Source organism: Odontesthes bonariensis, chromosome 13, assembly GCF_027942865.1.
Source record: "Odontesthes bonariensis isolate fOdoBon6 chromosome 13, fOdoBon6.hap1, whole genome shotgun sequence".
In the NCBI taxonomy this organism is placed as follows: Eukaryota; Metazoa; Chordata; class Actinopteri; order Atheriniformes; family Atherinopsidae; genus Odontesthes; species Odontesthes bonariensis.
The window spans coordinates 38043205-38063809 of NC_134518.1; the positions used below are offsets into that span (position 1 = coordinate 38043205).

A 20605-nucleotide genomic window follows, 5' to 3' on the forward strand; every position below is an offset into this window, starting at 1 on the left:
GGCGGAGTAATATCAACGAACATCCAGTCTTCAATAGAACTCAATGGGATTTAAAAATGTCAAATAAAACACGACAGAAGCAACTTTTCGCAACAAAATTTGATCTGGGTAACCAGTGCACACCAGTAACCACTCCGGTGAGTTGATGATTTTAAAAACGGACGTTTATGGTGCTTTTACGGACCTTTTAGGACATGCACATGACTTGCCGTTCTGAAGCAGGAATCAAAATTAGGCAAATACCGGAGACAGCAGTAAACATCAAAAAAGCGGTGAGGGGGGTTCTAAAACACTGCAGACGACTCAGAAAAGAGGCTTAATGTTGAAAATACCGCAGTTCTCCTTTAAAAGAACACTTTCCAGATAGCAACTACACACTGCTGCTAACGCAGCGTCGACGTCAATTCCGGTAACTCCCGGAATAGGACTAATTGCGTTGCTTGCACACCAAAGGCTGTCAACTCATGTTATCTGACATGTTATCTGTCATCTGTATTTATAGTGTTATTGTATGTGTGTTATGTAATTCTTTGTACTGTGTGTCTTGATGTATTTTTGTTTGTATGGACCTTGAGTCTGAATCTGTAGCTTCTTGAATCTTGACACATACCGCCTGCCGTAGTTCAAGAAGTTGCAACGCACATTTGAAAACGCGAGGCGCTAGAGAGCAAATTCATTCGACTTTGCTAAATAAAATTGCAACTACTAAATGGGGGAAGAAATTACATAATGTCCCTTTAAATCACGTTTTAACACCACATGCTAACGCGGCTCTGAACGCTGCAGTTAGCTTTCAGTGGAGCCGTTAGTAGCTAGCCTTACGGCGCTACCGGCTGTTAGGAAACTATATAATTATATTTCAACCCACTGGGACTTTCCCCCACTTAACTCATTTATAAAATCACAAATTAAAAAAATTCAAATAAACGCCGACTAATTTTTTCGTGCCGCTCCGCAGTTACGGCTAACTGTAGCATACAATGTGGCTAACCTCATCATGCTAACACGGGTCGTTATTTGGCTCAGTTTCTTCTTTTTTGCACGCCAGTGTTGTAGTTTTGTCTTGTGCAACATGAGCATTAAACTATTCGCTTTTAGACAGCTCATAAGTTACAGATCCATCTGCAGATTCAAACACACTTACCTCAGCTTTTCTTTTATAACCGCGGAGCAGACTTAGCCGCCAGCACCGAGGAAAGCTTTGTCACCGAACGTGACGCCAAGTATCGCGAGATTTGGAGCCCTCCTTACAGATCTGGGTCACACAGGTTCCGTTTTGTGTTTCAGTTGTTCCCCATATTCCCTTATATTATATATTATATTTGATATAATATTTTATTTTCTCTCAGACGGCCCAGCTGTGTACCTCACTGCTGTTAGCGGCAAACAACCCCAGCTGTTGGTGTGTTTCTGAGCCTCAGTGGATCCAGTGAAGTCGGTAAGTTTCCACCGGAAGTGGACTGCTTGGAGTACAGTGATGCCTTCGGGAACATCGGGAATTTTCAGCAGCAATGGAGGCTTTCGAGGTTTTTAATCAATGACATGATTCAGGTGTCTCACAGTGAGATCATTCTGTGATAAAACTTTAAGTTGAAACTATTTCATTATTTTATGTTACCCATAAAATAACCCAGACATCGGCTTTTCATTCGCGTTTTCAGATGTTATAGGAGAATGTTTGTTTTTTTGCGTCCATCTTTTTCAGATATCTATAAATAATTAATTACATTACATTAGATTGTACTTTATTTATCCCACAACGGGGAAATTCACTTGTCACAGCAGCAACAACAGACATGAAACAAGAAATGAATAAAGATAAAACTAACTAATAACAACTTTTTAAAAGAGAAAAGGCAAGTACTAAAAAGTAAAGTGACCTAGTATATATAATATTGCACATTGTGAAGTTGAAATGAATAAAATATAAATAATACGGCTAAAGAAAAATCTCTATCTCTAATATTTACATTTATCATATCTATGCAACATGAAGTCATAGTTTTAGAATCAGGTAAAACTAATTCACCTTTTTACTTCGACAATTGAAGTCTTTTACATTTACATTACACCAAAACTCTTCATTAGAACAAAATGGAAATATTTTAATTTAATTTCTCTCAACTTCACACCAAACTTTAACACTTTACACAGGCTTGTAAAATCTGACTTTGTTGCCCAAAGCCTGGAAATAAACATTTCCCCACAGATCGGGTGGACATGAAGGCAGCACCAAAATTCAACCAATCACGAGGGAGCAGAGAATGACGCAGGAGATGTAAACAAACAGAGGCAGCGCAGCCATTACTGGTTCCAGAGGAGTTTTCATAGTGGACCGTTGGTTCTTTTTGCCGTCGAACAGATCCGCTCCTCAGGTATTCTGACGCCTAAAAAACACGGCCGTGCGTGTGTTTTCTCACGCTGTCGCGCGCCCGTGTCCGTGACTCGTTTCACGGGACGTCATCAGACGTCCGTCAGCTGTTGTTATTGTTTGTGAGACAGCGGCCATCACGGCGGAGTGTTGACCGGCCGGCCGCCTCCTCTGTGTCCCGTTCTGTCCCCCCGCAGGGCCGCAGAGACCCCGGACCGCAGAGGCATGAAGGACCCGAGCATCGGCGGCTCCGCCCCCAACATGTCCGCCGGCGGAGAGGTGATCCTGAGCGGCCACTTCAGCTCCGAGGAGGACCCGTTCGCTGAGTACATGTGGATGGAGAACGAGGAGGAGTTCAACCAGCAGGTGAGGAGGGGCAGGGCCCCCCTGCACACCTGTCCTGCAGGTGGGGGGGGGGGGCAGGGACGCATCTGAGGGGGGGCAGGGCCCCCCTGCACACCTGTCCTGCAGGTGGGGGGGAGCAGGGCCTCTGATGCAGGTGGAAACATCTGCATCAGGTGGAAACATCTGCAGCAGGTGGAAACATCTGCATCAGGTGGAAACATCTGCAACAGGTGGAAACATCTGCATCAGGTGGAAACATCTGCAACGGGTGGAAACATCTGCATCAGGTGGAAACATCTGCAACAGGTGGAAACATCTGCATCAGGTGGAAACATCTGCAACGGGTGGAAACATTTGCATCAGGTGGAAACATCTGCATCAGGTGGAAACATCTGCAACGGGTGGAAACATCTGCATCAGGTGGAAACATCTGCAACAGGTGGAAACATCTGCATCAGGTGGAAACATCTGCAACGGGTGGAAACATTTGCATCAGGTGGAAACATCTGCATCAGGTGGAAACATCTGCAACAGGTGGAAACATCTGCATCAGGTGGAAACATCTGCTACAGGTGGAAACATCTGCAGCGGGTGGAAACATCTGCAGCGGGTGGAAACATCTGCAGCAGGTGGAAATATTTGCATCAGGTGGAAACATCTGCAACAGGTGGAAACATCTGCAGCAGGTGGAAACATCTGCATTGGGTGGAAACATCTGCATCAGGTGGAAACATCTGCAACAGGTGGAAACATCTGCATCAGGTGGAAACATCTGCAACAGGTGGAAACATCTGCATCAGGTGGAAACATCTGCTACAGGTGGAAACATCTGCAGCGGGTGGAAACATCTGCTACAGGTGGAAACATCTGCAGCAGGTGGAAACATCTGCAGCAGGTGGAAACATTTGCATCAGGTGGAAACATCTGCATCAGGTGGAAACATCTGCAGCAGGTGGAAACATTTGCATCAGGTGGAAACATCTGCAGCAGGTGGAAACATCTGCATCAGGTGGAACCATCTGCAGCGGGTGGAAACATCTGCTACAGGTGGAAACATCTGCAGCGGGTGGAAACATCTGCTACAGGTGGAAACATCTGCAGCAGGTGGAAACATCTGCAGCAGGTGGAAACATTTGCATCAGGTGGAAACATCTGCAGCAGGTGGAAACATCTGCATCAGGTGGAACCATCTGCAGCGGGTGGAAACATCTGCTACAGGTGGAAACATCTGCATCAGGTGGAAACATCTGCTACAGGTGGAAACATCTGCTACAGGTGGAAACATCTGCAGCGGGTGGAAACATCTGCAACAGGTGGAAACATCTGCAGCAGGTGGAAACATCTGCAACAGGTGGAAACATCTGCAGCAGGTGGAAACATCTGCAGCAGGTGGAAACATCTGCATCAGGTGGAAACATCTGCATCAGGTGGAAACATCTGCATCAGGTGGAAACATCTGCAACGGGTGGAAACATTTGCATCAGGTGGAAACATCTGCATCAGGTGGAAACATCTGCAACAGGTGGAAACATCTGCAGCAGGTGGAAACATCTGCATCAGGTGGAAACATCTGCAACAGGTGGAAACATCTGCATCAGGTGGAAACATCTGCAACGGGTGGAAACATCTGCATCAGGTGGAAACATCTGCAACAGGTGGAAACATCTGCATCAGGTGGAAACATCTGCAACGGGTGGAAACATTTGCATCAGGTGGAAACATCTGCATCAGGTGGAAACATCTGCAACAGGTGGAAACATCTGCATCAGGTGGAAACATCTGCTACAGGTGGAAACATCTGCAGCGGGTGGAAACATCTGCTACAGGTGGAAACATCTGCAGCAGGTGGAAACATCTGCAGCAGGTGGAAATATTTGCATCAGGTGGAAACATCTGCAACAGGTGGAAACATCTGCATCAGGTGGAAACATCTGCAGCAGGTGGAAACATCTGCATTGGGTGGAAACATCTGCATCAGGTGGAAACATCTGCAACAGGTGGAAACATCTGCATCAGGTGGAAACATCTGCAGCAGGTGGAAACATTTGCATCAGGTGGAAACATCTGCAGCGGGTGGAAACATCTGCTACAGGTGGAAACATCTGCAGCGGGTGGAAACATCTGCTACAGGTGGAAACATCTGCAGCAGGTGGAAACATCTGCAGCAGGTGGAAACATTTGCATCAGGTGGAAACATCTGCTACAGGTGGAAACATCTGCAGCAGGTGGAAACATCTGCAGCAGGTGGAAACATTTGCATCAGGTGGAAACATCTGCATCAGGTGGAAACATCTGCATCAGGTGGAACCATCTGCAGCGGGTGGAAACATCTGCTACAGGTGGAAACATCTGCATCAGGTGGAAACATCTGCTACAGGTGGAAACATCTGCTACAGGTGGAAACATCTGCAGCGGGTGGAAACATCTGCAACAGGTGGAAACATCTGCAGCAGGTGGAAACATCTGCAACAGGTGGAAACATCTGCAGCAGGTGGAAACATCTGCATCAGGTGGAAACATCTGCAACAGGTGGAAACATCTGCATCAGGTGGAAACATCTGCAACGGGTGGAAACATTTGCATCAGGTGGAAACATCTGCATCAGGTGGAAACATCTGCAACAGGTGGAAACATCTGCAGCAGGTGGAAACATCTGCATCAGGTGGAAACATCTGCAACAGGTGGAAACATCTGCATCAGGTGGAAACATCTGCAACGGGTGGAAACATCTGCATCAGGTGGAAACATCTGCAACAGGTGGAAACATCTGCATCAGGTGGAAACATCTGCAACGGGTGGAAACATTTGCATCAGGTGGAAACATCTGCATCAGGTGGAAACATCTGCAACAGGTGGAAACATCTGCATCAGGTGGAAACATCTGCTACAGGTGGAAACATCTGCAGCGGGTGGAAACATCTGCTACAGGTGGAAACATCTGCAGCAGGTGGAAACATCTGCAGCAGGTGGAAATATTTGCATCAGGTGGAAACATCTGCAACAGGTGGAAACATCTGCATCAGGTGGAAACATCTGCAGCAGGTGGAAACATCTGCATTGGGTGGAAACATCTGCATCAGGTGGAAACATCTGCAACAGGTGGAAACATCTGCATCAGGTGGAAACATCTGCAACAGGTGGAAACATCTGCATCAGGTGGAAACATCTGCTACAGGTGGAAACATCTGCAGCGGGTGGAAACATCTGCTACAGGTGGAAACATCTGCAGCAGGTGGAAACATCTGCAGCAGGTGGAAACATTTGCATCAGGTGGAAACATCTGCATCAGGTGGAAACATCTGCAGCAGGTGGAAACATCTGCAACGGGTGGAAACATTTGCATCAGGTGGAAACATCTGCATCAGGTGGAAACATCTGCAACAGGTGGAAACATCTGCAGCAGGTGGAAACATCTGCATCAGGTGGAAACATCTGCAACAGGTGGAAACATCTGCATCGGGTGGAAACATCTGCAACGGGTGGAAACATCTGCATCAGGTGGAAACATCTGCAACAGGTGGAAACATCTGCATCAGGTGGAAACATCTGCAACGGGTGGAAACATTTGCATCAGGTGGAAACATCTGCATCAGGTGGAAACATCTGCAACAGGTGGAAACATCTGCATCAGGTGGAAACATCTGCTACAGGTGGAAACATCTGCAGCGGGTGGAAACATCTGCTACAGGTGGAAACATCTGCAGCAGGTGGAAACATCTGCAGCAGGTGGAAATATTTGCATCAGGTGGAAACATCTGCAACAGGTGGAAACATCTGCATCAGGTGGAAACATCTGCAGCAGGTGGAAACATCTGCATTGGGTGGAAACATCTGCATCAGGTGGAAACATCTGCAACAGGTGGAAACATCTGCATCAGGTGGAAACATTTGCATCAGGTGGAAACATCTGCAGCGGGTGGAAACATCTGCTACAGGTGGAAACATCTGCAACAGGTGGAAACATCTGCATCAGGTGGAAACATCTGCTACAGGTGGAAACATCTGCAGCGGGTGGAAACCTCTGCTACAGGTGGAAACATCTGCAGCGGGTGGAAACCTCTGCTACAGGTGGAAACATCTGCAGCGGGTGGAAACCTCTGCTACAGGTGGAAACATCTGCAGCGGGTGGAAACCTCTGCTACAGGTGGAAACATCTGCATCAGGTGGAAACATCTGCTACAGGTGGAAACATCTGCTACAGGTGGAAACATCTGCATCAGGTGGAAACATCTGCTACAGGTGGAAACATCTGCAGCGGGTGGAAACATCTGCTACAGGTGGAAACATCTGCAGCAGGTGGAAACATTTGCAGCAGGTGGAAACATTTGCATCAGGTGGAAACATCTGCATCAGGTGGAAACATCTGCAGCAGGTGGAAACATTTGCATCAGGTGGAAACATCTGCAGCAGGTGGAAACATCTGCATCAGGTGGAACCATCTGCAGCGGGTGGAAACATCTGCAACAGGTGGAAACATCTGCAGCGGGTGGAAACATCTGCAGCAGGTGGAAACATCTGCTACAGGTGGAAACATCTGCATCAGGTGGAACCATCTGCAGCGGGTGGAAACATCTGCTACAGGTGGAAACATCTGCAGCAGGTGGAAACATCTGCATCAGGTGGAACCATCTGCAGCGGGTGGAAACATCTGCAACAGGTGGAAACATCTGCATCAGGTGGAAACATCTGCAGCAGGTGGAAACATCTGCAGCAGGTGGAAACATCTGCTACAGGTGGAAACATCTGCAGCAGGTGGAAACATCTGCAGCAGGTGGAAACATCTGCATCAGGTGGAAACATCTGCAGCAGGTGGAAACATCTGCATCAGGTGGAAACATCTGCAGCAGGTGGAAACATCTGCTACAGGTGGAAACATCTGCAGCAGGTGGAAACATCTGCAGCAGGTGGAAACGATGACAGGAAGTAGCGTTTCTGTAACAGTGTGTGTGTGTGTGTGTGTGTGTGTGTGTGTGTACGTGCGTGTGTGTGCGTGCATGTGTGCGTGCATGTGTCTGCAGGTGGAGGAGGAGCTCTGGGAGGAGGAGTTCATCGAGCGCTGCTTCCAGGAGATGCTGGAGGAGGAGGAGCAGTGGGAGTGGTTCATCCCGTCCAGAGACCTCCCCGCCGCCGTCAGCCAGCTGCAGGAGCAGATCAGCCTGATGGTGCTGGACGCAGACGCCGACGAGCCGGCCGTGGCGGTGAGTTTGGTCCACGCCGCGGGGCGCTCAGGCTCCGCCTGCCGCCGCTGACCCGTGTTTCTGCTCCTGCAGATGAACAGCAGCCTGAACCCCAACGCCAAGGAGTTCACCCCGGGCATCCAGAAGCACGTCATGTGACCCCGCCTGGCCCCGCCCACACTGTGACATCACCGCCTGATGTCTGCTGTATTTTCCAGCCGCCACTCGAACCTTCAGCCTGATGTGTTGCCAAAGTCGTGCGCTCGCCTCGCATGTGTTCAGAGAAACGTTAGCGTCACTTCCTGTTCACCTGTGTGAGTCACTTCCTGTTCACCTGTGTGAGTCACTTCCTGTTCACCTGTGTGAGTCACTTCCTGTTCACCTGTCCAGTGTGTGTGAGTCACTTCCTGTTCACCTGTGTGAGTCACTTCCTGTTCACCTGTCCAGTGTGTGTGAGTCACTTCCTGTTCACCTGTCCAGTGTGTGTGAGTCACTTCCTGTTCACCTGTGTGAGTCACTTCCTGTTCACCTGTGTGAGTCACTTCCTGTTCACCTGTCCAGTGCGTGTGAGTCACTTCCTGTTCACCTGTGTGAGTCACTTCCTGTTCACCTGTCCAGTGTGTGAGTCACTTCCTGTTCACCTGTCCAGTGTGTGTGAGTCACTTCCTGTTCACCTGTCCAGTGTGTGTGAGTCACTTCATGTTCACCTGTGTGAGTCACTTCATGTTCACCTGTGTGAGTCACTTCCTGTTCACCTGTCCAGTGTGTGAGTCACTTCCTGTTCACCTGTCCAGAGTGTGTGAGTCACTTCCTGTTCACCTGTCCAGAGTGTGTGAGTCACTTCCTGTTCACCTGCCCAGTGTGTGTGTGAGAGTGTGTGAGCTCTCTGAATGTAAATCAGCTGAGAGGAGTGTTTGTGTCCCTCTGAGTTCAGAACAAAGTGCTTTGTGCTTTAGGTGGCTCCGCCCCCGCCGCCGCCGCGCCCTCCTCGTGTCTGGATCCTCTTTCTGCTCCGGTTCGGTTCTGCAGCGTTAGTTTTAGGGTCTGATATCTGGGTCAGGTCGTGTTGTTCTCTCCTCTGTGTTTCTTCTTCTGCTGCTTCGTTATCTGATGTCGTGGTGACTTTTTTCTAAACGCACAGAAAGTACTGTATAAAAATCATATAAAGAAAAAAGATGTAAAAAAAAAATCTATTTTTTCTTAAACTACTTGAAAATACATGTTTATGGAGAAAATGTGTCCGTGTGGCTTTATTCATCCTGAGAGTTAAAAAGCCAAAGTCTGCTCGGATTGGAACCAACAACCCTCTTATAAGTGGACCGGGTTCTGCTCTGTGGATCGGGTTCTGCTCTGTGGATCGGGTTCTGCTCTGTGGACCGGGTTCTGCTCTGTGGACCGGGATCTGCTCTGTGGATCGGGTTCTGCTCTGTGGATCGGGTTCTGCTCTGTGGACCGGGTTCTGCTCGGTGGACCGGGTTCTGCTCTGTGGATCGGGTTCTGCTCGGTGGACCGGGTTCTGCTCTGTGGATCGGGTTCTGCTCGGTGGACCGGGTTCTGCTCTGTGGACCGGGTTCTGCTCTGTGGATCGGGTTCTGCTCGGTGGACCGGGTTCTGCTCTGTGGACCGGGATCTGCTCGGTGGACCGGGTTCTGCTCTGTGGACCGGGTTCTGCTCTGTGGACCGGGTTCTGCTCTGTGGACCGGGATCTGCTCGGTGGACCGGGTTCTGCTCTGTGGATCGGGTTCTGCTCTGTGGATCGGGTTCTGCTCGGTGGACCGGGTTCTGCTCTGTGGACCGGGATCTGCTCGGTGGATCGGGTTCTGCTCGGTGGACCGGGTTCTGCTCGGTGGACCGGGATCTGCTCGGTGGACCGGGTTCTGCTCGGTGGACCGGGATCTGCTCGGTGGACCGGGTTCTGCTCGGTGGACCGGGTTCTGCTCTGTGGATCGGGTTCTGCTCGGTGGACCGGGTTCTGCTCTGTGGATCGGGTTCTGCTCGGTGGACCGGGTTCTGCTCTGTGGACCGGGTTCTGCTCTGTGGATCGGGTTCTGCTCGGTGGATCGGGATCTGCTCTGTGGACCGGGTTCTGCTCTGTGGATCGGGTTCTGCTCGGTGGACCGGGATCTGCTCGGTGGACCGGGTTCTGCTCGGTGGACCGGGTTCTGCTCGGTGGACCGGGTTCTGCTCAGTTCCAGGCTCCTGAAGAACCGGCTGGAGCGCTCAGATGTTTGGAAAAATACTTTTTTATAGTTTTTATTGTATTTTATTTTTATTATTGTATTTTATTATTTATGATATTTTAGACGGGAACTACTACAGTGAGAAGACAATTCAACTTGGCTGTAAATGCAGGAGTTTTTTTTTTAAATTTATTTTGAAATACGTTCTTTTATGTTGAAACAAGTAAAACAGGAAGTAGCGCCGGTTAGCTCCGTTAGCTTCACACAGAGACCGAGGCTGTGTTCAAAACCGCCTACTACATACTGCATACTGATCGATCAGACAGTATGCAGAGCGTTTACCCACAATGCATTTGGCTCCTGCCCGAGCTGAAATCAGCCGGCCTGAAGCTGATTTCCCTTAAGCTCTAAACTCTGTAAACTTTAGCAACATTTGAAACATTTTCAGGAGAGAAAGTAGTCGTTTAGATCCCCAACGTGTTGAAAACCTGACAAAATACCGGCTGTTTACAATTTTGTTCCCACGAATTCGGTGCTACTAAAGCTAGCCGCAGTGAGCAACGCACTTCCTGTTATTTTCACAAAATAAAATACCCGTTGCCTTTTATCATAGGGAAAGCCATTACCATACAATTGGTGCTTTTGTTTTGAAAACAGGAAGTGAACCTACCCTCGTTGTAGCTAGCTTGAAACTGCCGTTTTGACAGGAAATGACGATCGGCGACGTCACGTTACGTTGCATCTTGATAACCTCATGATGCATACCCAACATTTCGGAGAATCTAGTATGCATCCGGGAACTTAAAAAAAGTTAAAGTTAGTATGAGTAGTAGGAGAAGTAGGCGGTTTCGAACACAGCCACGGTTTGTGGGTCGGTCGGACCTCCAGAACAAGAAGTCCGGTCCAGTTATTTAATTCTGATCAGAAGAAAGAGGACAGAGGAGATAAGGAGATGAGCTGAGGAGATAAGGAGATGAGCTGAGGAGATAAGGAGATGAGCTGAGGAGATAAGGAGATGAGCAGAGGAGATAAGGAACAAAGAGGCACAAATGAGAGGGTCTGTGTGGTGTGTTGTCCAGCAGGGGGCGGTGTTGGTTTACTCTAAAGTTCTTCTTCCTGTTCTCCTGATCAGCACATTTCAACATGCTGAAATGTTTTTGGGTTTAATCTTCTTTGAAGAGTTGGCAGGTTTTCAGTCTCCTGAATAAAACACACGCACATAATTAATGTAAAACTTGTTTTCATCACACGTGTAAAGTAAAAGCAAACAGGATAAATTCTGTGGAGGACAGAATCTTTGTGATGGACAGATGCAGATCTGGAAAATCCTCCATGAAACAAACATCAAATGAAGGGTGTTGCTGACTCGACTCGAAATATATTTTTATGTTTTGAGTAGGGCTGGACGAGTTAACACGTTAATTGTTTAATGTGCGATAAATGTTTTATCGCGCATTAACGCAGGTTTTATTCTTTATTTTATTTTGTAAAAGTCTGCTGCTCTCAGGCTTTTATTCTGTAAAAGTCTGTTGCTCACAGGCTTTTATTTTGCAAAAGTCTGTCGCTCACATGCTTTTATTTTGTAAAAGTCTGTAGCTCACAGGCTTTTATTTTGTAAAATTATGTTGCTCACAGGCTTTTATTTTGTAAAAGTCTGTAGCTCACAGGCTTTTATTTTGTAAAAGTCTGTAGCTCACAGGCTTTTATTCTGTAAAATTCTGTTCCTCACAGGCTTTTATTTTGTAAAATTATGTAGCTCACAGGCTTTTATTTTGTAAAAGTCTGTTCCTCACAGGCTTTTATTTTGTAAGAGCCTGTTGCTCACAGGCTTTTATTTTGTAAAATTCTGTCGCTCACAGGCTTTCATTTTGTAAAAGTCTGTTGCTCACAGGCTTTTATTTTGTAAAAGTCTGTTGCTCACAGGCTTTCATTTTGTAAAAGTCTGTCGCTCACATGCTTTTATTTTGTAAAAGTCTGTAGCTCACAGGCTTTTATTTTGTAAAATTATGTTGCTCACAGGCTTTTATTTTGTAAAAGTCTGTAGCTCACAGGCTTTTATTTTGTAAAAGTCTGTAGCTCACAGGCTTTTATTCTGTAAAATTCTGTTCCTCACAGGCTTTTATTTTGTAAAATTATGTAGCTCACAGGCTTTTATTTTGTAAAAGTCTGTTCCTCACAGGCTTTTATTTTGTAAGAGCCTGTTGCTCACAGGCTTTTATTTTGTAAAATTCTGTCGCTCACAGGCTTTCATTTTGTAAAAGTCTGTTGCTCACAGGCTTTTATTTTGTAAAAGTCTGTTGCTCACAGGCTTTCATTTTGTAAAAGTCTGCTGCTCACAGGCTTTTATTTTGTAAAAGTCTGCTGCTGTCTGCTGTGGAACAGGAAAGAAAGTAATCTTTGGATCCACCAAACATGGAGAAGGGTACGGAACTTTTACTCGGCCATTTTCATTTTAAAGTTCTTCCAGACGGCGGAGTCGACAGAACCAAAGTCATCTGTAAACTCTGCCAAGTTGAATTGTCTTCTCAGCGTAGTAGTTCCAGTCTAAAATATCACTTAAAGGCAAAACACACAACTGATAGCAGCAAGTCATTCAAGGAAACAGACAGTGGAGCGAGGCTTCTACATAAAAACTACAGAAAGATGCTGATGTTAAAAGTGTGTTTGCACAACAAATGTTATGGCACTTTCATTCATATGGCAGCACATTTAAAATAAAGCTAAATGCTAAAAGCTATACGCTACTTTTATATTCATTTTTGGTTTCTGCGTACAAATGCGATTAATCGTGATTAATCAGGGAAATCATGTGATTAATTAGATTAAACATGTTAATCGCTGCCCAGCCCTAGTTTCTGAGGCTTGAAGGAGAAGCGCTGCAGTGGCGTGCTGTCACCAGCAGGTGGCAGCACAGTCTGGTCCCAGAGCAGGAACTCATAGATCAGCCGCAGCCTCCTTTGTGGGCCGACAGGTCAGATGCAGCCGGACCGCGGCCATGCATGCTGATGAATGCGTGCGGTGAGGGGCGTGGCTCATGGTGAGGGGCGTGGCCTCAGGGAGCCGCAGCTGATTGGTCAGAAGAAGATGTCAGGGAATGCACCAAAGCTACAGATGTCTGCAGAGCCAACAGGTCGTGACCCCTGTATCTGTGTCAGGACCCCCCCTCTGCTGACATCATCACCTTCATCATCACCATCATCATCATCAGGATCAGAGGCTGAGCGACACACTGGCTCATTGTTCCCTCAGGGGGAGGATTTAGGATCCGCTCAGGGGGCTGAGGCACCCAAACAACCCCAACCCTGATCCTTCAGACCTGATCCTGATCCTTCAGACCTGATCCTTCAGACCTGATCCTGATCCTTCAGACCTGATCCTTCAGACCTGATCCTTCAGACCTGATCCTTCAGACCTGATCCTGATCCTTCAGACCTGATCCTTCAGACCTGATCCTTCAGACCTGATCCTTCAGACCTGATCCTGATCCTTCAGACCTGATCCTGATCCTTCAGACCTGATCCTGATCCTTCAGACCTGATCCTTCAGACCTGATCCTTCAGACCTGATCCTGATCCTTCAGACCTGATCCTTCAGACCTGATCCTGATCCTTCAGACCTGATCCTTCAGACCTGATCCTGATCCTTCAGACCTGATCCTGATCCTTCAGACCTGATCCTTCAGACCTGATCCTGATCCTTCAGACCTGATCCTGATCCTTCAGACCTGATCCTTCAGAACTGATCCTGATCCTTCAGACCTGATCCTTACAGACCTGATCCTTACAGACCTGATCCTTCAGACCTGATCCTGATCCTTCAGACCTGATCCTTCAGACCTGATCCTGATCCTTCAGACCTGATCCTTCAGACCTGATCCTGATCCTTCAGACCTGATCCTGATCCTTCAGACCTGATCCTGATCCTTCAGACCTGATCCTTACAGACCTGATCCTGATCCTTCAGACCTGATCCTTCAGACCTGATCCTGATCCTTCAGACCTGATCCTGATCCTTCAGACCTGATCCTTCAGACCTGATCCTTACAGACCTGATCCTTCAGACCTGATCCTTCAGACCTGATCCTTACAGACCTGATCCTTCAGACCTGATCCTTACAGACCTGATCCTTACAGACCTGATCCTGCAGACCTGATCCTTCAGACCTGATCCTTACAGACCTGATCCTTCAGACCTGATCCTGATCCTTACAGACCTGATCCTTACAGACCTGATCCTTCAGACCTGATCCTGATCCCTCAGACCTGATCCTTCAGACCTGATCCTTCAGACCTGATCCTTACAGACCTGATCCTTACAGACCTGATCCTTACAGACCTGATCCTTCAGACCTGATCCTTACAGACCTGATCCTTCAGACCTGATCCTTCAGACCTGATCCTTACAGACCTGATCCTTCAGACCTGATCCTTCAGACCTGATCCTTACAGACCTGATCCTTCAGACCTGATCCTTACAGACCTGATCTCCCATCTTTTATCGTTCATCTCCCCGTTCTTTCTTTTCTTTCTGATCGTGTAAACTATAAACTTTGTGGCGCAGCTTCTTTGTGTTACATTCTCTGGAACATTTAAACTTCCTGAGACTCTGCAGGTGAATTTTTCATCAACATCGTGTTCTCAGTCTCAATGCAGTAAAGCATGCAAATCAGCCCTAATGAGAGTGTACATTACACCAGAGAAACCTAACACATTTAATATGCAGATCCCTGAGCTCTGTAAGAGGTGTGCAGAAGATCAGGGCGCATCGTGTCACTGTTTATGGTCACGTCCAAAAACAAAGGAATCTTGGGAAGAGGTTAGAGAAATGATACAGGAGATTTTATCAGTTAGGCTAGTGATGGAAGCCACACTCTTCCTACTGGGCTTATATCCTGTAGGACATAACTTCAATCAATTTGAAAAAAATCTTCATAAATATGGGAATACTGCAAGCAAAGAGAGTGATAGCTTTAACTTGGAAAAGTATTGGCAAACCAAGTATTGTGCATTGGTTTAAAGAAGTATCTTTCTGTTTACCGTTAGAAAAAATTACATATACTCTAAAAGATAAATGAGAAATGTTTCAGCAGATATGGGGGTGCTACATCCAGAATATTAAGAACAAAGATTTATCTGACCTACTGTGTGAAACAGCATAATTACTCCCTGTGCAGGACCACAATCACATGCTGTGATCTGCAGACTGTTTTAGAACACAAGCGCTTTTATTGAATGTACCCAGTGTTTGTATATTGTTCGTGTATGTATGTTTGTGTACTTTGTATATCTGTGAAAAACTTTAATAAATATGTTGTTAAAAAAAAAAGAAACATAAACTCTGATTGGTGGAAAGAAGAAGAAGAAGAAACAACAGCGAGGCCCACAAATACCCTCAGAGCTGACGATGCAGAGAGGCACTGTGACCCCCCACCTTCCTCCTCCTCCCCCAGCCTTTCGCCCTGCAGCTTTCACATGCAAACGAAGCAGACATATGGAGAGGAGGTGTCTCTGCCGCGGCCCTCCTAAAGATTCAGATTGTATGACAAATCACGTCCAGGGCCGCTCGGCCGCCTCCGCCCAGCCTCCACCCGGCCTCCACCACACCCCCCAGACAACAGCTTCATCAGCCTGAAAGAGGAGAGTTTTCGCAGCTTTGTCGAGTCAAGGCTCACGGCTCCTTCTCTCCTGCTCAATTACTCCTTTGTTGCAGTGAATTCAAGTTATTGCACTCCAAACCATATGCCCCCCCTCTCCGGGTCTCTCTCCAGCTCCAGGAGTGCAGCCGAACCTCGCTCGCAACGCGGCAACACAAGTGGCTGTTTGTGGTGGTTCACACTTTTTCAGCATTCACTTTGAACTTTTTGTTCAGTCAACATTTCTTTCAAAAATATTTGTATTGAATTTTCCAATCCAATCCAGTTTTATTTATAAAGCTCTTTACAACAACCTCAGTTGACCAAAGTGCTGTACGAAAAATAAAAACAACGAAATTTAAAAGAATAAAATACAAGAATAAATTAAAAGGCACAAAACAGCTATATAATTTAAAACAATAATAATACTAAAAATAGCAATTTCACATTTCAATATCTCACATCGTGTCAAAAGCCAGGGAGAAGAGACGTGTTTTAAGATGGGATTTAAAAACAGACAGAGAGGAAGCCTGTCTGACGTGGAGAGGCAGATTGTTCCACAGTAATCAACAGCAATGTGAGGGCACGTCCAGCATAAAGAGTAGAAGTAATAACAAATAAATGAAATAAAGTAAAAACAAAACAAACACCTTGGGTATACAGACAGTACAATAAAAATGAAACAAACCCCTTGGGTACGCAGGTGGTAAAATAAAATAATACAAAACAAACACTTTGGGTATATAGAAAGTAAAGTTAAATCAACGTTTCATTCTGTTTTTAACACGTTTTACGGTTTTATTGTTCAGGAACAGGAGCTCCTCCTTCAGTGAAAGAACTCCTGCTGTCGGTTCCCTCAAATAACATCAACTAAATATATTCTGTTGAGTATTTCATGCAGTTAAATAACAGGAAAGATGAAGCAAAACCATTTTTCTGCAGCTGATCTGATCAGTTATTATGTGTGAAGGATTTTATCCTAAATGTGTTCATAAGTAAGTGTGTTTTATGCCTTGTATTTTGTGTTGTACAGCACTTTGTTTCAGCCACGGCTGTGTAAAAAGGCTTTATAAATAAAGTTGAGTTGAGTTGATAAGTAGCAGCAGTCTGTGCCTCTCATGTCTATCGCATAATAATGTTTCTTCTTTCATCGCAGCTGCACGAGTTGAGAGATAATTTGTAAAAACCACAGCTCCGTTTCTGAGTGAGTATCTGACATCGAGCTGTTTCTACGAACCCCATTTTCACAAAAGTTTTCATAAAATGTAGCAAAAACTAAATATTTCATCAGTTTGAGCCTTTATTTAATAGACACAAGAACAAAGAAAATATTTGAGAGATTTTTACTTTTTCACAGAGCGAAAAACAAAATTAGTTCAGTTTCTCCAAACCAAATTTCCAGATTCTTCTTATTTTGCTAAAACGAATTCAAGATAAACACAAGAAACAAGTAAAAAATGGACCAGACTCAGTGAATAATTCCCTATAATATAGATCAGTGAGCAGTGCTGACCAACATGTCATTGGGGTCATCAGGTGGGAACCTCCTTTCATCAGTGTTTCGTCTCGTTGGTTCGGGTAGGGGGTAGAAATAGAAGAGGTAAAGATAAGTAGGAATGGGGTTCAAACCCTGGTTCTGGTAGGGGGTAATGAAAGTATAGAAGGTGCCAGAGGTGGAGGCAGAACAAGACACACTAGCAGATTCAGCAGACAAACTCACCTAAACAGTCCTACAGTCACTAAAAATGCCAGCAAAAACAAAGCCATACAAGCCAACTCACCCAAAATGGCCGCCTGGTTTCAAAAGGATCACATGGGCCACACCCTCCACTTAAATATCCTGAATTTCTTCTTTGCTTCTTCCAAAAGTCTGTTTACCCTAAGTGCTCCCCCTGCTGGGCCCCCAGCTGCTATTGCTTCTTCTAATTCAAATCCACTGACTGGACTTTACTGCCTCATCTGACACTTCCTTCACTATTTTCCTCACACTCTGTCCACTTACACCCAGCTCCCTCAGCAATGAGACAACAGACTTTGCAACAAATCCTTACATCCTACTTCCACTGGACAGATTCTAACCTTCCATCCTCGCTGCTCTGCTTCTGCCCCCAACTCCACATATCTAAGCTTTTTCCTTTCATATGCTTCTGCTACTAATTCCTCCCAAGGAACAGTCGGCTCTATGAAACAGACTCTCATTCTACTCCTAGACCACAAGACTATATCAGGCCTTAGGTTTGTAGAGGCTATCTCCTGGGGAACAACAAGCTTATTTCCTAAATCTACCTGCATCTCCCAATCACAAGCATCCTCCAAACTGCCGTGCCTCCTTATTAACTTTCTCCCCCTCTTGAACAAACTGAATTGCCACTCTCTTCACCTTGGACCCTCCTAAGTTTACCTGCCTTTGTTTATCTTCTATACCTGCACCTAAGCTTCTTAATACTTGGTCATGTCGCCATGTATACCGGCCTTGTGACAGACTAACCTTACAACCTGACAAAATATGCCTTAGGGTTGCAGTACCTGAACATAACGAACATAACGGGTCTCCATTTACCCAGAGTTTTAGGTTCTGGGGAGTTGGCAATACATCATATGTTGCCCCTATGTTTGATGCTGTATTTTCAACAAGATGTCCGTTCACTTCTGCCTCATGTTGAATCTAAAGTTTCATTGTTTTTGTCCTCTGCTTCAGGTTAATTGGATCTGTTTATGTAACCAAACTAAACAGCTTCACAGTGTGATATTAGAGGTTTTGGGTTCTGTTTTGAGGAAAAACTTTCTGAAACCTGCAGCAGGTTCCAGCAGCATCAGCACCTCCTCCTCCTCCTCTTCCTCCCGCCGCTCCTTCATCACGTCTCTGCACACAAACACGAAGCGTGATCAAACACGGTCCATTGTGCCGTCTGTCTGCGGTAACGGATATCTTTCCTGTGCTCAGAGCCGTCTGCTGGTTCAGGAAGGTTTTAATGTAACGGCACGTCACAGCAGCAGCACGGCCGCCATCAATCTGAGGCCGGCTTCCTTTCACTTGTCCGCCGCCTGTTTGCGCAGGGTGATAATTTACCTCCAGTTTACCCCGCATTAGCAGCCACAAAGGCAACCGTTGGGATTTATCTGCGGCCGGAGGGCGTCATGGCAACGCCACGACCAGAAAACAAACACCTGAAAGGCGTCCGGACTCCAACTCATCACCGAGTCTGAGGATGTTTTCACTTCAGCCTCAGTCGCAGAAGAACAAGAGGAACCTCCCAGCTTCACGTTCAGCAACTCAGACCGATGTTTACGGCTGCTCAGTGGGGAAAAACAGCCGGTTTAATGCTACTCTGTGGGGGAAAAACGGCCGGTTTAATGCTGCTCTGTGAGGGGAAAAACAGCCGGTTTAATGCTGCTCTGTGAGGGGAAAAACAGCCGGTTTAATGCTGCTCTGTGAGGGGAAAAACAGCCGGTTTAATGCTGCTCTGTGAGGGGAAAAACAGCCGGTTTAATGCTGCTCTGTGAGGGGAAAAACAGCCGGTTTAATGCTGCTCTGTGAGGGGAAAAACAGCCGGTTTAATGCTGCTCTGTGGGGGAAAAACAGCCGGTTTAATGCTGCTCTGTGAGGGGAAAAACGGCCGGTTTAATGCTGCTCTGTGAGGGGAAAAACAGCCGGTTTAATGCTGCTCTGTGAGGGAAAAACAGCCGGTTTAATGCTACTCTGTGGGGGAAAAACAGCCGGTTTAATGCTGCTCTGTGGGGAAAAACAGCCGGTTTAATGCTGCTCTGTGAGGGGAAAAACAGCCGGTTTAATGCTGCTCTGTGAGGGAAAAACAGCCGGTTTAATGCTGCTCTGTGAGGGGAAAAACAGCCGGTTTAATGCTGCTCTGTGAGAGGAAAAACAGCCGGTTTAATGCTGCTCTGTGAGGGGAAAAACAGCCGGTTTAATGCTGCTCTGTGAGAGGAAAAACAGCCGGTTTAATGCTGCTCTGTGGGGGAAAAACAGCCGGTTTAATGCTGCTCTGTGGGGGAAAAACAGCCGGTTTAATGCTGCTCTGTGGGGGAAAAACAGCCGGTTTAATGCTGCTCTGTGGGGGAAAAACAGCCGGTTTAATGCTGCTCTGTGAGGGGAAAAACAGCCGGTTTAATGCTGCTCTGTGAGAGGAAAAACAGCCGGTTTAATGCTGCTCTGTGAGGGGAAAAACAGCCGGTTTAATGCTGCTCTGTGAGAGGAAAAACGGCCGGTTTAATGCTGCTCTGTGGGGGAAAAACAGCCGGTTTAATGCTGCTCTGTGAGGGGAAAAACAGCCGGTTTAATGCTGCTCTGTGAGGGGAAAAACGGCCAGTTTAATGCTGCTCTGTGAGGGGAAAAACAGCCGGTTTAATGCTGCTCTGTGAGGGGAAAAACAGCCGGTTTAATGCTGCTCTGTGAGGGGAAAAACAGCCGGTTTAATGCTGCTCTGTGAGGGGAAAAACAGCCGGTTTAATGCTGCTCTGTGAGGGGAAAAACAGCCGGTTTAATGCTACTCTGTGGGGGAAAACAGCCGGTTTAATGCTGCTCTGTGGGGGAAAAACAGCCGGTTTAATGCTGCTCTGTGAGGGGAAAAACAGCCGGTTTAATGCTGCTCTGTGAGGGGAAAAACAGCCGGTTTAATGCTGCTCTGTGAGGGGAAAAACAGCCGGTTTAATGCTGCTCTGTGAGAGGAAAAACAGCCGGTTTAATGCTGCTCTGTGAGGGGAAAAACAGCCGGTTTAATGCTGCTCTGTGAGAGGAAAAACAGCCGGTTTAATGCTGCTCTGTGGGGGAAAAACAGCCGGTTTAATGCTGCTCTGTGAGAGGAAAAACAGCCGGTTTAATGCTGCTCTGTGAGGGGAAAAACAGCCGGTTTAATGCTGCTCTGTGAGGGGAAAAACAGCCGGT

The 20605-nt window shown here is 46.6% G+C and overlaps 2 protein-coding genes across 6 annotated transcripts in view; one reads left to right on the forward strand and one right to left on the reverse strand.

Annotated features, from left to right (window-relative positions):
* matr3l1.2 (matrin 3-like 1.2) overlaps positions 1 to 1453 on the reverse strand; it is a 38539-nt gene extending 37086 nt beyond the window's left edge. For all 5 annotated transcript variants that reach the window (XM_075482046.1, XM_075482047.1, XM_075482048.1 and 2 more), the window contains exon 1: positions 1145 to 1453. The gene's annotated coding sequence lies outside the window, so the exon portion shown is untranslated. The remainder of the gene's footprint in view (positions 1 to 1144) is intronic.
* A 797-nt stretch (positions 1454 to 2250) lies between these two features.
* On the forward strand, positions 2251 to 9143 carry LOC142398064 (polyadenylate-binding protein-interacting protein 2-like). The gene is made up of 4 exons (XM_075482028.1): positions 2251 to 2375; positions 2569 to 2737; positions 7735 to 7914; positions 7987 to 9143. Exons 2-4 carry the CDS (start codon positions 2597 to 2599, stop codon positions 8050 to 8052), a joined length of 387 nt encoding a protein of 128 aa, XP_075338143.1. The 5' UTR covers positions 2251 to 2375; positions 2569 to 2596; the 3' UTR covers positions 8053 to 9143.
* Positions 9144 to 20605: the final 11462 nt, after the last annotated feature.